General features: G+C 38.7%; 1 protein-coding gene across 1 annotated transcript in view; it reads right to left on the bottom strand.

Moving 5' to 3' along the window:
• Positions 1 to 253: 253 nt before the first annotated feature.
• Abcb5 (ATP binding cassette subfamily B member 5) overlaps positions 254 to 25926 on the bottom strand; it is a 153454-nt gene continuing 127781 nt past the window's right edge. Inside the window, exons 24-29 of the mRNA XM_077109974.1 lie at positions 25546 to 25686; positions 13499 to 13655; positions 9970 to 10167; positions 8000 to 8206; positions 1858 to 2004; positions 254 to 451 (exon numbers count right to left, since the gene is read on the bottom strand). Of these exons, the coding sequence (XP_076966089.1) occupies positions 254 to 451; positions 1858 to 2004; positions 8000 to 8206; positions 9970 to 10167; positions 13499 to 13655; positions 25546 to 25686 (1048 nt within the window). The remainder of the gene's footprint in view (positions 452 to 1857; positions 2005 to 7999; positions 8207 to 9969; positions 10168 to 13498; positions 13656 to 25545; positions 25687 to 25926) is intronic.

The raw sequence follows: 25926 nt of genomic DNA, 5'->3' as shown, positions 1-25926 counted from the left end.
TCTCGCTTGTATGAATTTAGCAAATTTTTGTTTCCTTTTAAAAATCTGAGAGGAAGATGTGTGAATTTAGAACATGTCTGTACTTGAGTAGCATGATTCTAGGTATTGATATATGCAACAACAACAACAACAAAAAGGTCAAAGCACATCAAATAATGGCTACATATGCTTTTATTTATTTATTTATTTATTTATTTATTTATTTATTTATTTTGCATTACAAAAAGATCAAAAGAATGCCAAATCAATAGCATCAATGCACTGACTGTGCATTTACTAATTTAAAGTATATGTCTCGATTTCTTAGGAGCTCCTGATGAGTTCCCCATTCCTTTATTTTTCCATTGTGCAGAACCACTATCAGATCTGCATTCTGTATAGTAGAGAGTCTGTGAGCCACCACTAGACATGTCCTACCTCTCCGGGCTTTATCAAGGGCGTGCTGCACCATCTGGAAGAGACAGTAACCTGTGATCACCAGTTTGAGCTGGAAGTTAATGAGTTTGCCTAAGTCAAATCAATTAAGGCAACCCCTAACAATGTTCTTTGTTTTATTTGCTTATCCCAAAAGGAACTATTCTGCTTTGTGCAATTTTCACCATACTCAATAGCAATCTAGAACAAAGAATTATAGATAGGTACATTTAGTAAGACTTTCAGTTGACAAAATATGTGTGATGATGAATGAAAATGAAATGGCTATGTATGTGAGTCAATGGTTCTAACCTCAAAGCCAGTAGTAGTATTTCTATACCTCAGCAGAGCTACCTCTCACATTTAGCTCATTTTCTCTCAGCTGATTGAGATTCTAATACTGTGTAGAAGAAATGGGAGTGGAGGGTGAAAACCAATACCTGGAACATGATAAAATGTTCCAATGTTGGATATCTCATTGAATCCTTGCAATGACCTGTAAGGTACATGGATTTTCACTTTTCAGATAAGTGAACTGTGGTTTGAAGATTCTAGGTCACTTGACCAGGGTCACAGTGATTGTAACAGATTAATCCAGGATTACAACCATATATGTTTGATTCCAAAAGTTGTTTCTTCTTTCATAACACATTCTTTGGGAATCAAAAATGATAATTATGTATAAATAGCCAGCATGTGTGAAGTAACTGCCTGGGCTCTTAGATGCCCTCTATTAAAATATAGGGAAGTCACTTAACTCTTCTCAACTTTAAAGTGCTATCTGGAAAATGGACATTCTAACAAAAGAAGTGAATTCATAAAGTTGTTGAGAGAACTGAGATAACTGCACATAATAAACACTTGATAGATATTAACAATTATTCATCTAATCAATGTTCATTTACTAAGTAAGTGCCTATTATTCAGGGAACAAGGACATAGCAAAATTAGCTATCTGGAGGAGTTTGCTGTGTAGGTGTATTGTCATATTGCCTTTGTTTCCTTGTTTTCTCCTCCAACCAAGCTAATTGTCTGGAGAAAGTAAAATAACAGGTCTGATACTATAGTGCAGAATATTCATTTCATGTGATTATTAATATGTTTGGCATCACTGGAGTAGTAACAAAATAGAAAAGAATTTTTTTCTTGGACTCTTTTCTTGATTGGAGAAATATTTCAAAAAATTGGGCCCATTTTTATAATGAGAACAATTCTGGTGAGAAAACCTTTCCAGAACATGAAATGCCATCTGTCCCAGCTCTCTCCCACATACCTACCACCTACTGAGCTTTTTGCAAAGGACAAAGTCTTAGTTAGAATTACAATCAGGCCTTTCTTTTTCTTTTTTCTTTTTTTTTTTTTTTAACTGTCCCTGGTGTCTTCTGTGATACCAATGTTCATATTTGGTGTTAATTTGTTTGAGATGAAGAAAGAGGAAGTTACCTTTTCACTCTCATTATCAAGGGCTGAAGTGGCCTCATCCAACAATAAAATTTTTGGTTTTCGGAGAAGAGCCCTTGCAATGGCTAGTCTTTGTTTCTGGCCTCCAGAAAGCTGTAGTCCTTTCAGTCCAACTTGTGTGTTGTATTTCTGTTACACGCAGTTAAGAAAGGAAGGATTGGATATTTAAATCAGCATGGCCTCTGTGGGCAAGAATGGTCTGTATATTTCAAATTTTACTGCTCTTAAAAATTTGTGTCCCAACAAGTGCTGAGACCTATTCTTGGGTTTCGTTGCAAATAAATACTAAATGATTAGTAAACACTATCTTCTCATTTACATATCTAATTGGATCCTTAATAGCACAACTTTGCCATTGTGTTTCCACATAGGAATTTTTCAAATTAAAGCATAAAAAAATTATTGGCAAAAATAAGTTCCCAGTCCACACAAACTGCTTTTTAATAAGTTATATTAACTTCTACTTTCAGGTCAAAATGATTCAAAGTATTTATTTATTTATTTTGGTAAAGGGAGATGTAATCCAGGGGCACTTAGCCTCTGAGACACATCCCCAGCCTTCTGGGGTTTTTTATTTTGAGATAGGGCCTTGCTAAGTTGCTTAGGCTGGTCTTGAACTTGCAATCCTCCTGTCTCAGCCTCCTGAGCCACTGTGATTACATGTGTGTGCCACTGTGCCTGGATGATTCAGAGTATTTAAAAACAATAAGGGAATCACAGGGTTCCTTCACGTCGGCTCCTGCATTACTTCTGTGGGCACTTCCCTCCGATGCCAGGATGCAGTTCTCAGGGAGATATGACTCTCCCTGGAAATCTGTTACGCATCTTGAAACAGTCTCTTTACCTTTTCAGGCCACCAGGTGCTCAGGATGACATTGGGTACTTCACAGCTTTTCCATAGTTCCCCTACTTACTACTACCCATTTTCTCTGGTTTTTCTTTCCATGGAAGGGCCAGGGAAATTTCATTCCTATCCTGAAACCATTGTGGTCCCCTAAATCATGATTGGTCATTCAGTTGGGGTGAGCAGGTTCTTGTTCTCTAGATTGTCCCATTGACTTTCCTTCCCTAAAGACTTCACACTATTTTCTAGTAGCTCCTGACAGTTGCCTAAGAAATATTACCACTGGTACCCAGACAAGAACGTGTGAATGGAGGCGCTCGAATGAGAAATGAGAAAGCAAATCCAAGTGTGTAACCTTCAAAGGTGAATCCTGGAGCAGTGTCTCCAAGAAGATGCAGCGTGATTCACTTGTGGTTCGTGTGAATCACCTTTCCCCCCACCTCCGCCTGTCTGCAGGTGTTGTGTGGAGAAGGGAACTGGTGATAGAACCTTCTAACAAGCATGTCTACTTCACCTCGAAATTTACTTTTCAATTTGAAGTGCACAGCTTCTTGCTTTATAGCAACTAATGACCAAAGCCCAGTAAAAGTTCTTTTCTGAATTGAATGTTCTACAGAGGAAAGCTTTTAGCTGTCTCCTCTGTGACTTCTCCAGGACTGTCAGTAGGCAGTTAAGAGCTTTAGAAATTTGGAACTGGGACGCGAAGATGGGTGTCTGCATGCCTGTCAGAAAGGCTGTTGTAAGGAACTCCTGAGCAGCATTCAGACTTGCTGTTTTAATGCCAGTCCCTGCCCTCCCCTGGACTTTTGGATGAGCAGACAGAAGTCTCAACAGCCTGTTCTTCTTCTTTTATTTGTTTGTTTTGTGGTGCTGGGGATTGAACCCATGGCCTTGTGCATGCAAGAAAAGCACTCCACCAACCTAGCTATATTCCCAGCCCTCGACAGCCAGTTCTTTTGTCTTCAAAATATGGTCATGTCATTTTCCTCTAAAAATGTCTAGTAGCTTCCTCTTTCCAAGAACATGAATTCCAAGCTTTTTAGCTTGGCCCATAGGATCTTCACACTTAGTCCTTGCACATGTGTTGGTCCCTTCTCACTTCTTGACTCTTCTCCTTATGTTCTGGGATTTAAAAATTTCTCCCTAACAGATGAAATACTTTTACACAGGTACATTTTCTGTGTGTTTATGTTTTCTGCTAAGAATGGCTTTGCCCCTCTCTCTGCCTGGTGAAATCCTACTCCATCTTAAAGACTCAAGTCCACAGCAAACTCCTTCATGTGGTTTCCTCCTTTGTACTCTCACCATTACATTGTATTTGATCCCAGCAGGCTGCCCCAGCTAGTATCTATTTCTTTGTTCACTTTTCATGGTCTTGAGCCAAGCCCTGGCAATTTCACTTTTACAATCCTTTAAATCCATGACCTTTTTTTTTTTTTTTTTTAACTTTATATAACTAATTTAGACTTTCAAAATCTATCTCTGGAAATAGCTCCTAACTGATCTTTCAAACTTCCTGTCTCTTTGTCATTCACATCATCATTTACATTGCTGCTAGAAAAGTAATTCCAGTGTCCAGTTCCAAACATCTCCCTGTTCAAAAATCTACTTAGTGATTCGCAAGGTTAAAATTTCCTTGCTTGCTATTGGAGTACCCAGCTGTACCTTAACATGCTCATCAAATATTACACTTCTATATAGTCTACTCCCTAGTTTGACCACTTATTATTCTCTGAATACTTTAGTATTTTCTGTATCCTTGTTTTTGCTTTGACCATGCCTATTGCCTCATTATAGAGAAGGTCCTGCTATATCTTTGACTACAGAAATTCTATTCAGGTCACCTTTAAAATCTCTAAAGATCCCTTCTGAGCCTCCAGCCAGAGGTGAGCCTTCTGCCCTCTGAGCCCAGACATTAGTTTGCTTGCATCAAGATCATCTGTCGGTGTGTTGATCTGGGTTCATCTCAACCATGCAGGACTATATTTTATTGGTCTTGGTTATTTCCTCTGAATGAAACATGGTTTCATTATGGTTTGCAAAGAACAAGGCTCAGTAGCTATGTGTTGAGTGAATAAAGGCATAGTGTTGGGAAGCGGTAATGAAGGCAGGAAATGCACATTTTGAGTGAACAGGACATGGCAGAGCAATCCATGAACCTGAGGTAAAAGTAAAAGTAAAATAAATCCTCACAAAGCAGAAGTGTGGTAACCACTTCAGTTTGCTAAATAACTGATGGAGAGGATTAAGATTAATAATATCTTTTTTTCCCCCCCAGTGCTTGGATTGAACCAGGGCCAGCATGTTAGGAAGCATTCTATCACTAGACTACATCCCAACCCAAGATCGATGTGCCTTTATGTGCCATGTGTGAAGACTTTCTTCTACAATCAACTTTTTGAAACTGTGGTCTTATATTTGGCAAGGATGCTAAGCTCCATTTACTTGGTTTAGGAAATTAATTGCATCTGAAAGAAGTTCAACAAATCACAAAGTTCACTTTTTTTTTTTTTTTTTTGCATTGGAGTTTGAACTCAGGGGCACTCAACCACTGAGCCACATCCCCAGCCCTATTTTGTATTTTATTTAGAGACAGGGTCTCACTGAGTTGCTAAGCACCTTGCCATTGCTGAGGCTGGCTTTGAACTCGAGATGCTCCTGTCTCAGCCTCCCGACCTGCTGGGGTTACGGTTGTGCGACCACATCCAGCACAAAGTTCACTTTTATTTTTCTTCCCCAAAAACCTAGGTCAGAGCTGTAACATGTTGGTATCTGTTATACCTGACAAGCTTCCAGCTGTGTTGGTTGTTTTGGAGAGCCCTTCTGATTCAAGTAGCAACCCTGGGCACCTGGGTTCCCACCTCTGAAACCTTAGAACCACTATCAATGTCATTTCTCTACTTCCCTCCAGTACATCACAAAGAATCCAGGCCCAAATGCTGACTTTCTGTTCAACTTCAGGGAACTTACTTGAACTTCTTTATCTGTAGAGTGGTTACATCATCCTTCCTGTATCATGGTGGAAATTTAGCTTAGTTCTTTGTTTATAGAAGTGCTACGTAGGGATAGGGCTGTAGCTCCGTTGGTAGAGTGCTTGCCTTGCATGCACAAGGCCCTGGATTCAATCCCCAACACCACACACACAAAAAAAATGCTGGGTAAATGAATGGCTGCTTTCCCTTCTTCCTTCTCTGCAGCCAACTCAACATAAGAGGGCAGCCTTGTCCTATGCAGAACACTACCTTTATTTCATAACATATAGTTTTTCTAAATCCTCTGATTTAGATTTTTAAATGATTTTATTTTGGCATCAGATTTTCTCACAGTTCTACATTCTTTGGGAGAAAAAAATGATAAAAAGGTAAACTAGAGTGAGAAATAAGCTATTCTTTTTAAGGAAAGAACATCTTAGTTTTCAAAGTCTATTGTAAAAAGTTAGCACAATAAATCTTTACAGAGTGTAGCTTTAGGTAAATTTGAGAAATAGGGCCATGAAAAGAATGAAAGATAAACAATTTAAGAATAAAAGCCAAATGGTGCAAATATAAAATATATAGCACTTTTACTGTTCGTAAATTGAACTCTCCGGGTTCTGCGGATAACAATCTGACTGTCAATTAACCATGCAAAGTGCCTTGGTTACAAAGGGAATTGCCACTGAAAGACATCATGAGATTACACTATCGATGAAAAATATGTGAATCATTCCAAAATATTTAGTACTGCGGAACCGTTCCACAGTTCAGAGGTCCCATCACCAGTGGCCTGTTTCTGGCTGTCGGCTCACTTAGGGTGGAGAGGAGGTGCTGAGGCAAGGGCTAGCAGCAGGAAAGTCAGGCTATGAGCCCATCAGCCTCTGCCAAACAGCAGGGGTCTAGGTTCATAGTTTGATCTGCTGGTTGTTCAACTCTTACTTCCTTTTAAGGTGTGTTAGATAAACACTTTATTAGAAATGGCATTGTAAGCACTTATTTCTACTTAGAAGTAGGTATTTCTATTTTTATTTTATTTGTGTGTGTAGATATAAAGGCTCAGATCTCATAAACATTTGAAGTTATGACAACCTGTCTCTGTGCACTTTTGGTGCCTGTTGTACCAAAGCCTTCTCTACAGTCAACCAAAAGTTTTCCTTTTCTGAGACTTTGTCGCAGCTGTAGAGTCAATGCAGAGTTCAAGGGGATCAAGGTGACAAAGATGGCAGGCAAGGATCTTATACTGTAGTCTGGGGGGGGCACTAAACAAGTAAAAACACTCCACGTAATGTGCTAAGTGCCCTGAAGACAATGTGACAAGGAACAGGAGCAGAGGGGACTATTTTAAGTAGGGTATCCAGGGTAGGATCTGCAAAGCTGATTCTTGAAAGTTAAGGAGCTGCTGTGCAAAAAGTCAGAGGAAAGTAGGTCTAGGCTGAAAAAACAGCAAATGCAAATGTCCTGAGGCAGGGGACCAGTTGGTGTGTTCATGAGAAAAGAGAAGAGACCAGCATGGCTGCAGCAGATGAAGCAGATGCGAAGGCTGGAGATGAGAGGCAGCTGGGCCAGACTATGGAGGCCTCATCAGCCACACAAAGCGCATGGGCTTCATTATAAATGCCAAGGGATGTCACAAGGTAATTGTAAGCCGGGTTGGGACATGATATATTTGATGTTTTTAAAGCATCCCTCTGGACAGGCATGGTGGCACACACCTGAAATCTCAGCAGCTCTGGAGGGAGGCTGAGGCAGGAGGGTTGCGATTTCAAAGCCATCCCCAGCAACCTAGGCCCTGAGCAACTTGACAAAACCCTGTCTCAAAAAACAAACAAACAAACAAACAAACAAACAAAAATAGAACAAATCAAAGAAAACCTGGTTAGAGATGTGGCTCAGTGGTTAAGCACCCCTGGGTTTAATCCCTGGTATTCCACCCCCCCAAAAATCTCTCTGATTGCTGTAAAGAAGAAAAGTTATAAAGGAAAGCAACAAGATTGGAAGACAGAGTATAAAGGGTCCTGCTATGGTCCAGAGGAGGGTGACGGCAGGGTGTAGGTGGATAGAAGGTGAAGAATCAAATGTGAAAGGTAATTCTGTGACAATAAATATATTTGGGCCTTGGGAAAAATAGTCATATAAAAATCTCAAGCTTTGCTTTTTTGTGTGTTTTTAATCTAACTTTTATGTTAGATGCTGGCAATAAATAAGTTGTATAATTCAAGGACTACATAAAGCAACCACTAAAGCCTGATAACTATGTAGGCCTCCTTGGCAGTTTGGTAATTCAAAATTTGAGCTATTTTCTTACCTCAGGGAGACCTTCAATGAAAGAATGGATATTTGCTGCATTTGCAACTTCTTTTATCTCATCTAATGATACAAGGCGGCTGTTATCACCATAGGCGATGTTCTCAGCGATGCTACAGTTGAAGAGCACAGGCTCTTGAGACACGATAGCTATTTGGGAACGGAGCCACTGTACATTCAACTCTTTTGCATCTACACCATCAAATAGCTGCCAAAAGCAGAATGGAGAATGGCATGTTAAGCTCTGACAACAGTATTATGTTACGTTTCACTGTATCCAGACATATACAAATCATAACAAGAAAGGTAGGAATTCAAGCTATTTCAAAGCATAAGGTTATCTTGGAAGGCTCATAAATCATATGCTGTATAAGAAGCAAACCTATAACTCACTGAAATGACAACTCCAAACTTTCCTGACATTTCTAGAATTGGCCATATATTGCAGAGATATGCCGGGGTCTGGATTAACCCCCGTGCTCTGTCCTGAAGTCAGATGCAAAATGAGTTATCTCTTCCTCTACCTCAACAGGACCCCTTTGACGCCCAGTGAGAGAGTGGGTGTAGACTGATTCAGCAATCCTCATGTAGAGACGTGCCATTCTGCACATAGCCATGTGTGTTCACGTGGATATATGCTATCTTCAAAACATGCCTATTATGTGATGGGGATTCTTCAGGGAAATCATGTAAGTTGAAGCTCGTGCCCTCCTACAGCTCATATTCTAGCAGAGAGGCAGAACCAACCAACCAACCAACCACACATGAACAAATTACTTAATACATTCAGAAAAAGAAAGTGCCAGGAAGACAGGGTAACAGACAGGACTGAGGCTGTGAAGAGGGTGTGGACAGGGAAAATGAAGGGAAGCAGGAAAGGATGAAGAATTGGGACATGATGATGAGAAGTAGCCAGCAAGGAAGTTAGAGCGAGAACATTCTAGAAGAAAGGTTCACAGGTGTGTTTAAAGAACATATTGACATACAGTCCACCATGAGGGATATAAAGAAGCTGGGAGAGGGAGGTAGAGGCTAGATCATAAAAAACTTTGACTACTATGCTAGACTCTGGTTTATTTTCACTGCAGTGGGAGACCATTAGAGGGTTTCAGGGAGTGAGTATGCTATACTATGTCCAAATAGGTCACTGATACCTGGTTTGAGGGAGTCCTTTTTGGACAACTACGTTTTGCAAATATATGTTGGGAATTTGGGAATCTGTGATGGTAAAAAGACTACACTGCAGGAGAGTTAGGAGTTACATGACCATCTATGACCTTTGGGAACGAATGGTGTTTCGTAGGAGGGAGAGGAAGGATAGGAAGCTCTGTGTGTGTGTGGGGGGGGGGGAGAAGTAGTGGTTGTGGCAGAGAGATCATGGAAATCTAGAATATAACATAAGGTATAATAAGATAAGTGCAAGGTAAGAAAAGTAACCCTTGTGTTCATAGGAAGAAGAGGTTCCGTCTTTTTGAGATCAGGGCCCACATATAAAAAAATGCCCACATATAAAAATGCAGATTCAAATGAGGCTTAATCTTGCCTAAGTTTTTGAGAGCTGGGAGGTGGGGATGGCCAGCAAGAACAGCAAAGCCTGACCAAGGAGGTCAAGGAAACTTTTATCTCTGTTTTAAACCAGAGCAGAATAAAGAGGCTTGATTGGACATGAGACTTGTTCTCCACACCCATATTCTAAAAGAATTCCATGACTTTTAAGACCAAAATTCTGTTGCCAGAATGGTTTGAAGAATCTTTAGGTCATTGTATTTAACTTCAAAGTCCTAACCATCATTTCTGTTATTGATTTGCTTTGTTTTCTTAGCTAAGTCTTGTTGGGCTAGAGATTATTATTATTTTTTAACTTCTGCATTGTTTGCCATACCCAAACCAGTAAAGATGCTTAAGCCCAAGTGAATGTTAAAGAATAGTAGTGGTAAGCCCCAGATTAGGCGTATCTAAGCGCAGTCTTACCACTTGTCCTCTCACAGGGTCATAAAATCGCTGCAGAAGTTGAACAGAAGTACTTTTCCCACAGCCACTGCTCCCAACGAATGCTACTGTCTTCCCTTTCTCAATGCTGAGGGATAAGCCGCGAAGGATGAAAACATCTGGGCGACATGGATAGAAGAAGGAGACTTCTCGAAACTCTAAGTTCCCCTCACATGTGTCCTACAAAAGGAATTTTGGAAGGGTGACTTAGAGAGGTTCTAACACATGGTAGCACATTGGCTAAGCATTTCCTGAAAAGTGTGCATTTAAATTTTAAACATCACATTCATCTCTGTGGAGCTTCTAAACAAATGCTGGTTTCTTTCGTGTGTGTGTGTGTGCGCGTGTGTGTGTGTGTGTGTGTGTGTGTGGTGTTATATATGTTTCTTTTTCTTGCAGTGCAAGAGTTTGAACTTGAGGCCACATGCATGCTAAGCAAGCACTCTACCACTGAGCTACATCCCTAGCCCTTGTTTATATTTTTATGCCCATATTTCTTGTTCTCTTCACCACTGGAATTCACTGAACTTCTAAAAAGCACTAGCTTCCTTCAGTTTGGCTACTCAAACAACAATCCATTCTGCAGGTTAGCTGTTTAGTCAGATGCTCTGAATAAATACATCTTTCTTTAAATTTGGTGTGTGCTTTATAGAACTTTGCTGCTAATCCAAAGAGTTGGGTCTTCATAAACTATAAGTATTATTTTGTAAATTGGGCTAGGTTTTATAATATGTAGATTGTATTTACATACATATAATACATACAATATTTTGAATTTCTCTTCATTTTCTTTTTTTAAAAATGATTTTATTTTATTTATTTGTATTTATGTGGTGCTGAGGATGGAATCCAGTGCCTCACACATGCAAGGCAAACACTCTACCAACTGAGCTACAACCTCAGCCCTCTCTTTATTTTCAGTTGATCATTAGACAGAGACACTTTTCAGTTGATCAATAGTCAGAGACACTTGCCTAAAAGTTTAGTTATCTATGTTTCAATCTCTTTAGTGATTGATAATTTGTATGTAAGCCAATATTAAGTGTAATAAGGATGTCTTAAAATAATCTCTGGAACTATCAGTAAACTGATCATTAACTTTCCCTTTATATTTTTGGTGTATGAGATTTGGGGTTTTTTTGAACTTCATGCTTCCCCCAGTTGCTTTTTGTGGGTGGGTTGCTGAAGATTGAACCTAGGGCTTTACACATGCAAAGCAAGAGCTCTACCTCTAAGCTACCTCCCCAGCATGCACCCTCCCTGATTATACTTTAAGTACTATAAACTTTTGCTGTTAGTGTAAACATAAACTAAGAAGGTGTATGTGGATATGGCATATTGGGGGTGGTAGTGATAGTTGGACTTTCACATGGATTCTTACAATCAGCTTTAACAGTCAGGTTTAGCAAATTCTGAGTCCAGCATGTGGTACCAGGCAGGGGAACCATCAAAATACACATTATATTATCTGGTTATCAATATAATGAAAAGTTGAGCTGGGGATGTGGCTCAAGCAGTAGCACACTCGCCTGGCATGCGTGTGGCTCGGATTTGATCCTCAGCACCACATACAAACCAGCCGCCAAATACTAAAAATAAATAAATAAATATTAAAATTCTCTCTCTCTGCCACTCTCTCTTTAAAAAAAAAATATAATGAAAAGTTAACGTGATCAGGAGTTCTAGCAGGAGATGAAAATATCTGGAATGACATATGCCAAAATGTAAGTGTAGAGTAATATAGTTTAATTGTAGCTTATTCACTGTTTTCCATTTTGCCTCTACAACATACAAATATTATCTACAAAAAAAGTTAAAAATAAATTCAGAAATATAGAGTACAGTTACTTCTCTGTATGCTCTGATGCCTTTGGGAAAGGCATCCAGAGACATTCTACAATCTCCTAGACTTTAATACTCTAAAGAATGTATTCTGGGGTTGAGGTTGTGGCTCAGCGGTAGAGCGCTTGCCTAGCAAGTGTGAGGCCTTGGGTTCAATCCTCACCACCACATAAAAATGAATAAATAAAAATATTGTGTCCAGTTATAACTAAAAAATAAATATTAAAAAAGAATGTATTCTTACTATTTAAAATTGTATTTGTTATGTTAAATTTCAATCATATATAAAAGTAGAGAGAAGAATATAATGGTCTTCCAGATGACTATCACTAACCTTCAGCACTTATCAATAGTTTCCAGTTTTGTTTGACCGGATTTTAATTTTGAAAAGCAGAGGAAATCATATTTAGTATTTACATGTTGAAAAAAAGATTAAATAAGATAATAAGTTAATTTTATAGTCTTTAGAAGAAAAATGTATACATCCTATGCCAAGCATATAGTTCCATAATAAAATATATTTGTGAGATACTCAATTCCTCTATCGTAATTTTAGAAAGAAACAAGAGTATTAATACTATTACACATATACATCCTAGGATTGAAAAAAAAAAAAAAAGCTTCCTGGGTACTTTACTTTCCAAAACACAAGCATGAAATTTTATTTTAACTGTGGTCTATCTTTGAACTTTCTATTTTTTAGAATTTCAAGATCCTTTTATTTCTCTTAGTAACAATGGGCATTCCTTATGATAATTATGTAATTTAAGTGATACTGTATTGTTTTAAAAGTGTCATGCAAATACATCTACTATTAAAATTCTAGAGAGAGATAGGTTTAAATGAAAAATTTCTTTTAAATATATATCTATAATTGGCTATTCCTTGGCAATTCCTATCTATGAGTTTAAAATGTCTAGAAAGGTCTTAAGGAATATATATTGTCATAAAAGATTATTATTGGTGGGTTTATTTTAGAATTATTTAAGTTTCTATTATCTCCCTTCTAATATTCACAGACATTTAGAGTTTTTGGCTAAATTTTTGTGTAGTGGTTCCTTTTATTTTCTTTTGATGGTGGTAATCAGAGATCAAATTTAGGAGGAGTACCACTGAGCTACATTCCCAGCCCTTTAACAATTTTTTAAAAAATTGAGGCAGGGTTTTACTAAGTTGTGTAGGCCCTCATTAAGTTGCTCAGGCTGGCTTTGTACTTGCAGTCCTCCTGACTCAGCCTCCTGAGTAGCTGGGATTATAGGTGTGCATCACTGCACCTGGCTAATTCCTTTTTAGTCCACCTATGTTTGTAGGTATACTTCCCATGGAACCTGAAACAATAGGACACTATTTACTTTGCACATATTGTTAGAGGAAAAAAATGAATAAAATCTAATACAAATCTTCATCCAAGACTCACACTATTGCTGTCTCAATAAGAACATTCTCATAGCATTAGACAAATAAACTAAAACCACCTATTGATAACACAAGAATATATTTTAGTAGTAGATAAAAAAAAAATCTGAGACAAGACTCCTTTCCTCCTTTGTAATGATAAAATTATTTTACACAAACTTTTAACTCCTTAAGTTACTGTTAACTACCTTTTGCAAAGTTAACAAATGCCTTCATATAATAAGTAGACACTTAAAATCATAGTTGTGCTTACTGGCTTTTTCCCTTTTTGGCTGTGGCTGTCTATGGTTGGTTTCTTTTCCAACAAGGCAAACAGATGAGCAGCCCCAGATTTGGCCTTGGAATATTCAGGTGCCAAAACAAGTGTCTCTCCCATGGCCATAGCTCCGTAGGCAATTGCAGTGAAAACTCTGCCAAAAGATAAAGCATTTGAATCTTAGGTCCATCTTAAGATGACAGAACTCCCAAAACAAAGGAAAAAGCAGGCCCAGGACTCCAGCTCCCTGTCCTACATAGTACCATGAATGCCAAAGGACCAATAGGTATCTTTTTTCCTGCCATGTGCTCTATATGCCAAAATAACCTTTGCAGCTTGGGTAATTTTAAAATGTCTCTTCTGATTAGAGACACAGATCAAAGATTCCAACTCGTGATTGGAAAACTTCTTAGCTACCCTAATGTAAGGCTTGCTTGCTTGGACATTTGATAGAGAATTCAACTGACAAAAGGAAGAATATGTCTCCAGTTGTAAGATCAGAGTTGACACAGTAGATAGGATGTAGGTTTTTTCTTTTTTTGCATGTCATGTAGTGAGAACTAAATGATTATCTGCCTGATGTGTTGCACTATTTAAAGAACAAATCATGGTGGTTGTACTTTCTTAGGTCTCCCAATCAAAATCTGACTAAGATATATATCTTATCAAAGATTGGAGGTTTGCTATAGATGATGATCTCAATTTCAAAATTTGCTCATTATAAAATGGTAAGCAGGAAAGTCATATTTGGAAGCATACAGAATATTCAGTTATGCCATATAATGTGACTATGGTTAAATATTTTCCTCTTATTTTCTATTTCATTTTAGATATGAAAATACACATCTGGAATGAAAAACAATGCATTCCAGTAACCACTAAAAGAATAATTCAGCTAAAGCTGCAAGACTCATTGGCAATATTTCAACATTAGACAATAAAAGGCATTGCTGAACCCAGTTGCTTGTTTGCTGTGCTGGATTCCAGCCAGGTAAACATGTCTGGGCTACTAGTGAATTTCTCCCTCAGTGTATATACCTTAGTGAATTTTTCCTCCCTTTTGAATTTCTCACTCAGTACCTACCAAAGGTTGGGTGTTGTAATCTCTTGGTAACCTGGACCTTAGATCCTGAATCTTGTTGGCTTTACAAAGATCAAACACAGCATAAAACATAAAAGCAACCAGTTTACTAGGATGTCTGAAGCTAAAATTATTATAGTCAATAATGCTATGCTCGTAAGGCATTTTTAGTGCTAATATTTATAGAAATTGTTTAGACCTCAAAATGCCATTCAAAATGCTTGATTCCGAGTTGTAAACATCAAAGTTAAGTAACTTAAGAGTTTTTTTTTTTTAAATTTTTTAGTTGTAGATGGACACAGTATCTCTATTTTTATTTATTTATTTATTCATTCATTTATTCATCTAAATACATAATTGTGGGGGTGGGGGCTTCAATCTAGCCCTTGTGCCTGTGGAAGGTAAATGACCCAAAGGAAAGGGAAGAGGTTTCAATAGAGAAGGGACAGCATCTGCAAAAGCCCTGCCATTGCCTTTATCATGTACGTGCTGAGGGAGGTCTAGAGGGGTGGGTGCTGATGTTATGGGGGCCATGAGGAGCCTAGAGGGGAGGGTGAACTGTTTGGTGATGGACTGACTATCTGGGGGTTGAGTCAGGGATACTAATCTTTACTTTTTTCCCCCAGATGGACTCCGTATAAAGGCAGGCCAAGAGCCATGCAGCTAGAAACCTGGTTTGCTACAGAGCCTGTCCTAACCTAGACAGACCCAATTAGAGTGAGCTACACTGAAATTCTTTCCCACTCAACAAATGTTTATCATACAGCAACTGATGCCAAACTCCATAACAGAGTTGAACAAAGTCTTCCAATCTGGCTTAAACTCCTGAAGCATCTGATTTGAGAGCCACCCCACCTCCAGAGAAATGCACAGGCCAGCTCTCCACGCCCCTGTGGGCCTGCAGGCATTCTGCCCATTGTGGATAAAAACAAGGACAAATTCACTAGGATGACAAATATTTTAAAGTCACTGATAATACATTTAATATTAATCTATAATTTCTTATGTGTCCCCTTCACACCTATGAATAAGTTTATAAGAACCATTCCACAGTTCAGAAATGATTTGCACATTGAACTAACTCTTGAATAAGTCAAACAGGAATTAAACTTGAAATTTAACCTTTGAAACTTTCATAAGCTAATTTTATCATGGAAGAAGAAATATTACCTAGCATTTATACTTATCTGGCACTGAATCACAGCCTTTGGGTCGGCACAGGGTTGAGAGAAGGAAGAGGTCTGGATAAGAGCAGCCCAGCATCTTCGGATGCTCCACCTGTCTTCCCTGGTGATAAGGGTTCTCTAACTTGAGCATGGTCACTCATCCTCACTATGTTGATCCTTTCAAACCTGTCTGAGCAATGGGTGAAATCCTGTCACCTATCTTTACTGTTAAGATAAAACTGGAATTTTATAAAAATCCTTGGGATAGGAACAACATAAAAAAAAAAAGTATAGAAATGAAAAATCCTAATTTTAACAAAATTGACCCAGGAATAAGCTGCATAGTTATGAGTTCCAATAGATTTGTATTCCCTGAACCCTACTCCCATATCCAGTTTGTAGGCCTTTGGTGACTTATCCTAATAGAATGTTGAGTGGCTCTGAAGCCAGACCATTGAGATTACATCCAGTCTCCACTGTTCATTTACTATCTGTGTGACCTAAGGAGTTTTAGTCAACTTCTCCACGCTTCTGTTTTCTTATTGGCAACCAGATGATATGAATATCTACATCTTATAAAGTTGTTACGGAGTTATTAAGGCAATTAAATACATAAATAATGTACAGTGCTTAGTACAGAGCCTGGAACATGAGTGCTCAGCAAATGTAAGTTTCTTTATTATTCCTCTCATGGAAGGAGAATCAATGGGACACCTTCTGTTAGAAAATAAGCCCTCACACTTTAGTAGAAATATAACATAGCCGATCAAATCACAGCTTTTGAAGTTGCCACTCAGTAAGTTCTTCTCTCATGGATGGGAAGGAAGACTATCTTTCCTCCCAGAAGTGGTCTTTAAATGATTCCCATGCTCATTCTCTTTTTCTCCCTCCATCCATACAAACTCAGAGATCCTCTTCTGTGGAAAGTCTTTTCCAAAAGAGATGGGTGAAAAAAAAATTAGCCCCTGAGGTTATCTGGTACTTTGGATCTTATGAGATATTTTTATATACATGATACCATTTGATCACCCAGGAGATAATTAGAGCAAAAACTCATATCACTGAACAAATAAGGAAACTCCAGCTCAGAAAAGCTATGCAATTGGCCCAGGACCTCAGTCATGCCAGTCTTAGGCTGGAACACAAGCCTCCTTGCTGTGTGTCTTCCTACAAAGTGTTCCTTCCAGTGAAAAGCTGACCCAATGACCTTTCCTGGCATGTAGTCCCCATCTTGGGATCTTCAGAGGTCCTAGGCAACTATTCTCCTTTGGTTTCTCTACTTGGATCCCTTTGGTGGTAGATGTGGCCTCCATTTTGTTCTCCTGTCTTTCTGAAAACCTCTGAGGAGCAGCCAGGCAGGAGCTGGGCTGCCATAGTAGTGAACAGGGAAAGAAGCCTTTACTATTTGCTTTGCTTTAGCTAACTATGTCTGCTTTCCTAATAGTGATGATGACATGCACAGTTCTTCCATGCTACATGGCCTCCAAGTGCAAAGATAGTGGTGGAGGTCCAGTGTGCTTCTTTCCATGACTTAGTATTTCAAGATGTCAAACACCTGTTAACATTTATTGGAAACTCACTTATGTTGCTTTTTTGACTGATAACCACATTTTATAACAAAATTCCAATATTATTTTCTCTCAAGAACTGCATTTAGATTCTAGGAGGAGTGGGCCAGTAACACATGGGCTGTCTGTACCTTCTGTCATGTTTTGATTTTCACTTATGTGTTTGCTCTACTTAGCTTCTTGCCAATATGTGTAGCAAAGAGGACATAACTCACAGAAGTAGAGGAAGGCCACCAAATAGGGTTTGGAGAGTTACAGAAACCTACGCTGGGCACCAGTGCTTGCTGAACTACATTGCAAAAGGCAAGTCAGAGTCCTGCCTGATAGCACCAATATAAAATGGAATAGGAGAAAATAAAGGTATTTTGTATTTTAAAAACTGAACATTTATAGCAAAGTAATAAATCCAATGTTGCCAATTTAAGCAAAGGAGAGGTAATGTGTTTTGCTTCACACATGGATATGGGAACCTAGACAACAGATTTTCTAATTGCCTAATCCCTAGCTTCAAGGCTGTAGATTAAAAATGTTATCACCTTATGTAAATGCTCATTTCAAAGAAACTTCTACAATAATCAATAATGAAGGTAAACAGAGACCACTTTTATCTTAAGACATGCATGTTGACTTTTTTTTTTTTCTTTTGAGGATCTTTCTCTAAACAGACATTCTGATAATCTAATATGAGCACAATTAAGAGAGATTCTGATGTGAAAATTTTGGTGTGTGTCACCTATTTTTTTTTTTTAAGTTAAGGAAGGACACAATACGTTTATTTTATTTATTTATATATGATGCTGGAAGATGAGGATTGAATCCACATGCTAGGCAAGTGCTCAGTAGCACTGCTCTAGCCCCCTGTGTCACTCTTTTCTAAGGTACACTGTCATTTCTGAAAGAGAGATAGTATATCCCACACCTCTAGGTATAAACCTTAAAAACACATTCACAATGTATTAAAAAAAATCTTTATTTTTAACAATAAACTAAAATATGACTTCCCCCTTTTATTTTTCTTTAGCAAACCACAATATAGGTGATTAAATCCAGGGCCTCATGCATGTTAGGCAAGTGTTCTAGCACTGATCTACATCTCCAGCCTCTTTTGTTCTGAGACAGGGTCTCCCTAGGTTGCTCAGGCTGGCTTCAAACTTGGGATCCTCCTGCCTTAGCTGCTGAGACTATAGGTGTGTGCCGTCACACATTGCTTGTTCATATTTCTTTAAATGTGAACCTCAGATCTTATGCCTTGGAATGATATGGGATGTTTGCTTAAATGCCTTATGTCAGAACTGTGAATTAGACTTTGTGGTATGAGCTCCAAGCATCCACTTTTTTTTTTTTTTTTTTACCAGTTTCTTGATTTGTGAGTTGGGAAACCATTTATTTGGAGAGCGGCACAAAGATATTTTTACTTACAAAGGATTATGTAAAATCCTACAAGAATTCTAGTAGGGAGGAATTTTTTTTTTTTTTTTTTTTTTTTTTTTGTAAACCTCTTCCAATTCAATTGGTTGATTAGAAAAGAAGCTGTATTTCATTCTGAATCTGGAAGTCACAGAATCTTCTAGGCCAGGTATAACACAGTATGTCTAAAGGATGCTTTTGTACATTTATGATAGAAAAGGTCATAAGGTGTCTAAGAAGAATGAAGATTTGGTGTTGAAGACAAATTTCATCTATTTCATTATACATGGTGCCGTACCCTTATTTCCCAGAGAAACTTTTTGTGTCCATAATATAATAGTATGGGCATTGTTACTCTGAAGGCTTTTTGAATGAAACTAAAAAACAAAATAAAACAAAAAAACAGCCATACTAGCTGCTGTAGCTCAGACAACTCTGTTTCTTCCTTCCCTTGGGATATAATTCATGAATAATTATTCTTATGTTAATTGTCCTACATATGTTCTGACAGCTAAAATGCTTATGTCTTTAGAAGATGACCTTTTCAATGAATTTAATTAAAAGAAGTATAGTAGGCCAGCGTGTGTGTGTGTGTGTGTGTGTGTGTGCGCGCGCGCGCGTGCGCACTGATTGGGGGACACATTGTATTGAGGCCTTTTTATTCTCCTATATTTCCGGGCTACAGAATAATCTAAGCAAGCCATCTGTTTCATTTTTGTTAAGAATCAGCCCAGATCTGGATATTCAAATATTTGTAAAACTAAGAAAGGATTACTGAAAAAAAATTTTTTATGTGTATGTGGAAATATTCTTTGAAGATTTGACTAAGCATTAGTAATAGTAATAGTAAATACATACTAAACAAAGACTGGCATGAACTTGAATTTGTGCTTTGCTAGTTGCTGATTATGTGGCTTTGAGCAAGTTTAGTCTTGAGTCTTAATTTTTCTTTTTGGTACTGGGGGTTGGGGGGTACTTGACTACTGAGCCACATCTCCAGCCCTATTTTGTATTTTATTTAGAAACAGGGTCTCATTGAGTTACTTAGTGCCTCGCAGTTGCTGAGATTGGCTTTGAACTTGCAATTTTCTTGTCTCAACCTCCCAAGCTGCTGGGATTACAAGTATGTGCCACCACGCCCTGGTTAAGTCTTAATTTTTCCTACCTGCAAAGTAGGAATAATTATATTTCATAGAGTAGTTTAAAGAATTAAGCAGGCAATGCGTGAGAAATCCTTGGTATTGAGCAAAAACAAAGCTTTAATTGGTAGTGATTATTGTGGGCAATGGAATGGTTGGAGTCTTGAGAGTCCCCTTTCAGGAAACATTCTCTTTGGCCTTGCTGGCTGGCATGAAATAGATTGGCTGTGGAGGAATATGGTGGCTAAGATCCAGAGGATCTCTTCCCACAGAAATATCAAGTTGTACAGCTCATGTACCAAACTAACTTCACAAGAGCTAAGAAAATCAGGAGAGAGACCAACTAATAAAATGAAAATACTACTGAAGAAGACAGGAAGGATAGAGCTGACTGTACCACCTCTCCCTCAACTGCCCGAGGCCAACATGGCCCTACCACTAGGCTAATGTGTGTGACTGAGCTGCTACAACTGATAGACCAAGTACTGACTGTCACCAATTCTCCTCCAACCTTGGGTGGCTGGGCCACAGGGGGGCCACAGGATTCTATCCGCTGGGAGGCAGGGAATGAAAACTAGCATAGGATTTTGTTTTGGAGTCCAGTGCCAGGTCTGCTGTGGTGAGACCAAGTACCCAGTAGAAATTGAAGGCCCTGAGGGAGGCCAGCTCTAGACTAGCCTGCCTATGGGATCTTTAGCAATGGAGCCTCTAGACTGACCGTGGCATTAGGTAGATCTTTGCACTGGTGGGAAAGATTTGAGTTTTGGTCTGCATTATTTCCAGCCTTGGAGTGGGCCCTGGGGTATACCTGCCCTCCTGTGAATGTATAGGGTCCTGCAGCATAAAACTCAGTACAACCCAGTTTAATGTCAACCTTGATGGTAAGGGACTCTCTCTACCACCTGTTCCCTAACCTCAGGCAGCACAACTAACACTAGGCTTGTCCTCATAGACAAAGCTCTAGAATTTCCCTGGTACCCAGTGGCCAGGCACCTGCCCTTCCCTTGGGACAGGTTGTGTTTCGACCTTATCACTGCCAGCTAGGATGTGTCCTCTGTCACCTTTAAAACTGTGCATGTCCTTAGGGCTGTGAGATGCAGATATGACCCAGCTTAGTCTCAGCCTGGGTGGCCAAGAGACTGCCTTTACCAAAACTACCCAAACTCAGACAGCATGGAGTGGTAAAGATCCCACAGGGTAGAACAGGGTATGAGCACAACACTTTGTCAAGAAACTTAGTGCTGGGCTGGTGAAATATTAGCCGTGGGCAGATCCCAGCAGCCCCCACTACCAGGCCTGCCTGTGAAGAGAATGTCTGGGACAGCTCCAGTGCCAGGGGAAGACATCTGCACTGGTTCATTGGAATTCTGCTCTGGCCACCATCACCTGTGACTGGCTGCTGCAGGCTTGGGCCATTAGTTCACCTCAGCAATAGTCAGGTCTCACTCCAGTGTTATGCTGGTCTTGGTGGGCTATGAGGTCACATGTGACATAGCTTGGTGGCATTGCTGGCCCAGAGATGGCTGGGGCTGGTCCACTCATGGTGACTCTGACCAGAACCAGGTAGAATCACACAGCACCTGACCACAGGCCAGTCACTGAAAAGGATGCATCTGGTCTACCTTGGCCCCAGGGAGAGGATTGTGGGGACAGACTACTTGTTCTAGATATTCTCCTGTTTCTTTCTGGAAAACACTTTGCCAGGGTATCTGGGACAAACCTGGTTACTAGAGGATGGGGGAGTAGGTGGGGAAGGGGGAGAGACAATGATCAATGGGCCAATGGGTACTGAGTTACAGTTAGAGAAAGAAGTTTTGTGCTGTTGCATACTAGGGTGACAGTAATGTGCTGGAAGAAAGAACTTTGAAGGTTTTTGCCATAAATGAATGGAAAATATTGGAGAAGATGAGTATATTTAACCTAATTTAAACATTATGCAAAGCATACATGTATTATAACATAGCACCCCATTAATATGCATACGTTTTATGGATCATTTACAAAATAAAAAAATTTAAAAGAAAGTGATTGGCATGATTTTGAGGTCATATCACTTTTGAATTAAGAACATTCTCTGCTTAGTTTTGACGCAGACAAATCTCAGTGTAAGTAGAAGGAGATTCCCAGTTATACACATCATAGTTTTATGTAAATAACTGTAGGATCAGTCTTCCTGCTCACACACCTGGTGTTAGATGTATAGATACAGAAAGAAAAAAAAAACATTTTAAATCTGTGAAACACAGGAGCAGTGTCAATGCTTCAAACAAGCTCAGGCCATTTCCTCAAATGGAACATGACCACAAATGGAACATGACCACAGGAGCAGTGTCAAATTGATCCTGGAGGCATATTTCTACTTTCCTTATTTTATTTTTTGTTGCTGGGGATCGAACTCAGGACTTCAAGCATGCCAGGCAAGTACTCTGCCACTGAGCTATACCCCCAGCCCTCTCCCTTTATTTCTGACTCCATTATTCATTTAATAAATATTTAATATGTGCTGTGTCTACTGCTTGTTGTGGGATTTAAGGAAATATCCTTAATAATAAGATAGTCTAAGACCACAAGAAATACAGAAACAAAGAAGACAATCTCAAATTGTGACATGCTATTAAAAAGCCATAATAATGGGAAAGATGAGGAGGGAATGGTACAGGGACCACTTTGGTTCATCACTGAAAGCCTCTCTGAGGAGCAGATGTGGGAGTGGAAGCTTGGTAATAAAGAGGCCTGGCACAGACCTGGGGAGTGACCATTCAGGTAAACAGAAGAGCCTGCAAAGTGCAAAGACACTGAGGTGGAGCGTTCCAGGGACAGTTCCAGGGACAGTGTGGGGCTGCTATGTGTTTCACAAAAGGGACAGTGATAGATGAGGTTGGAAGGAAGGCAGAAGCCCCATCATGTGGGGCTTTTAGGTCATGTTAAGGAATTTTGTTTTATTCAAACTTTAATTGAAAGTCATGACACTATTTTAATGAAACAATGCATTGGTTTTGTGGTTTAAAAAATTTAATTCTGCTTGGGACACATTAAGGTATTTTTAGACGTCCATGTGGGGGTGTCTAGAAAGTAGATGGATAAGAGTTTAATGTTCAGGGACAGGGTCAGAGATGGAACTACAAGAGAAGAAAGTTATTGGGACATTTGTGGTAAACTGGCAGACTGGGTGAGACCATCAATGAGAACGTATGGAAGAAAGTTCTGAGAGCTCTCCACCCTTCAATACAAACAAGCCCAACAGAGAACAGGAGCCCGTAAGGCAAGGAGTGAAGCCTGGAAAGAAAAGTGTTTCAGGAAAGATTCGTGAAATGCCCCTGAGGGCTGAAGCGGGGTTGAAGCCAGTGATGACCTTGGCCATGAGTCTTTCTAGTAATGTGGTGGGAAATAAGTCTTGTCCAGAAGCCGAGATTAGAGATGAGAAGGTGTCCAGAGCAAGAACAGGCAATCATTTGGGATCTGGCTGCAAAGGACAGCAAAGACCTCAGAGATAGGTAGGAGGGAAGGATTAAGGGAAGGATTTTTCTTTCTTTTTTTCTTTCTGAAGATACGTGCTTATAAAGCAAAGAGAGCGTAATGACAGAGAACTTGAAGAGAAGACATGAACATCTGTGAGAGTTTATAAAATCACATGACATCCTACATTGCTGTGACTGTTTAACTGGCTTGCTTTCTAATCCCCAAGACCAGTTGTGCTGAAAGAATGGTTCCCTGGGGATGTGAGAAGGTATGAAAATTTAGAGCAACACAAGGACATTTTTCTGAGTTTCAAGCAATTGGTTTGTAATCAAACTTTTATAAGTTTGGGAGTGCCTGCACGACATTACAACCAAGGGAATTCTGTTGATTAAATGGGGGCCTATGAGCTGAATAAATTAATTTATGTGATGCCAGATTTTGCTTCTTCTTAATCTGACTAATTAGCCTATGTAATAAGAATGAAGCCCGAGGCTACATGCCATAATTGTTTATAGGTTCACACGGGCAACACTGCCCATTGTTTCAGAGGCTAAGAGAACAAAGTAGAACAGGGACCCTGTGTTTTTCTGTTGAAATTTTAAATACAGATATCCCATTGTACAAGAAAATCTCCCTTCAGGAAACTGCTAAGTACTGTTTTCTGCTAAACTGCTTAATCTTGCCTCATCATTAGGTAAGATTCAGGAAAACTGGATTGGTGAACTGTGGATTGTTTTCTTATCAGTGCCTAGCAAAGAAACTTCCTGGGAATCTTAGTCTACACTTAATAAATGAAAATATTTTCATGTGATTAGAAAGTAAAACTGATTCTAAGTTTTTCTGAAATTATTTGGTTTCAAACAAGCTCAGGCTGTTTCCTCAAATGGAACGTGACCACAAACGCAAACATGCGCCACCAATGAAGGTATTCAAAGGAACATCCTGAGACTTGAGAGGTAGCACCCAGAGAGGTGTTCCCAGGTGTTTTCTAAGTGGCAGCCTTTGGGGAACAGATATAATCTCCCAAATCATCATTCAGAAGAAGCTGCTTCTTGCTTGGATGCACATGTTTCAGCGAGCTTGTTGAAAAAGCATAATGCCACTTTTTGAGTCAAATATTGTACGGCTTTTCTTTAGCTCTAAAGGTTTAATGACAACATTTATGATAAACTTAGCCATTAAATTGGAGCGTTCATTCTGAGCTTCCTATTTCTGACATTTAGACATAGGAAACTCAGAATGAACACTAAAAGTTGGAATTTCTGATTTCAGTTAGTTGTATTTAGGTTATTTCTATGAAGTAAAGAAATTCATAACTTGGTGAACCGAATTCTAAACTATCACCTTCAACCAACCAATGTGTTGTGAAAGAAAGCCTCACTGGCAATCATGATTAACTCCCAAATGTGACTTTTCTGAAGGGGAACACTCATTTATATGCTTTGTTTTCTGAAGTGTTTACTTAGCAAAGAACTCAGCCTTACTGATTTGTAGTCATCCTTATTATTATTAAGATATCTTTATTCTGGGAATTCCATAAAGTCTTGCAAATTCCCTGAAGAGTGGATATCATGAAGGCATATGTTGTTCCTGCATTCCCACATTCTAGAAAATAAAATCTGTGAGTGATTCATTTGGGGATTCAATTTAGATTATTAGTATTATATAGGTATCAGTATTTTACCATTAATTTTTTTTAAAAAATTTCTTTCAGGTGTAGCTAGACATAATACCTTTATTTATTTATTTATTTTTATGTGATGCTGAGGATTGAACCCAGTGCCCTGCACATGCTAGGCAAGCACTCTACTGCTGAGCCACAACCCCGCCCCCCCCACCCCTGCTGTTACCATTAAATACTTAAAGAAAGTTTAATATTTTTATAGATATTAAGCAACAAAAATAACTTGATTTAATCATTCCACATTATGAACATATATTAAAATATTACATTGTACCCCATAAACTTATAATATGCACAGTAATTTTCTATCAGTTAAAAAAATCAAACATATATATATATATATATATATATATACACACACATATATACATATATATTTACATACACACACATAAATATACACATACATATATGTATATATTTAAGTTTTCTAAGCACACCTTGTCCACATATGTGATTTAAATGACAATTCTCTGTATAAACTAGACACCTTTGGTTAATATGACCCACTTACAGGGTCTTTGTATATGCACAACTTACATGAACATGCCCTCTGGTGTCATTCGTCCAGTTTGAAATAAATAGGCTCCAAATCTAAATGCTGCTGCATAGGCAAAATACACAAAGGCATGGCTGAATGCATAACAGCTTCCTATGATCTGTCCTTTCTTCAAGGTATTTCTGAAATGCATGATTTACCAAACAATGGTGCATGAGTTATAGTTGGATCAACTTAATAAATGTAACATAATGAATATAGCACTTTGAAACATTATCATTTAGTGGATATGTATTTTAAGTACTAAATAAATGAGATTTTCTTTTTACTACTGAGAATTATTATAGAGAAGACATGAGATAATGATTTTCTCTATAGTGATATACTCTATGGTTTAACAAAGATGTCTTTATTTACTTCCA

This window comes from Callospermophilus lateralis, chromosome 1 (genome assembly GCF_048772815.1).
Source record: "Callospermophilus lateralis isolate mCalLat2 chromosome 1, mCalLat2.hap1, whole genome shotgun sequence".
Taxonomy (NCBI): domain Eukaryota; kingdom Metazoa; phylum Chordata; class Mammalia; order Rodentia; family Sciuridae; genus Callospermophilus; species Callospermophilus lateralis.
Note: the sequence above shows the minus strand (reverse complement) of the source record. Positions and strands in the feature narration are given on the sequence as shown.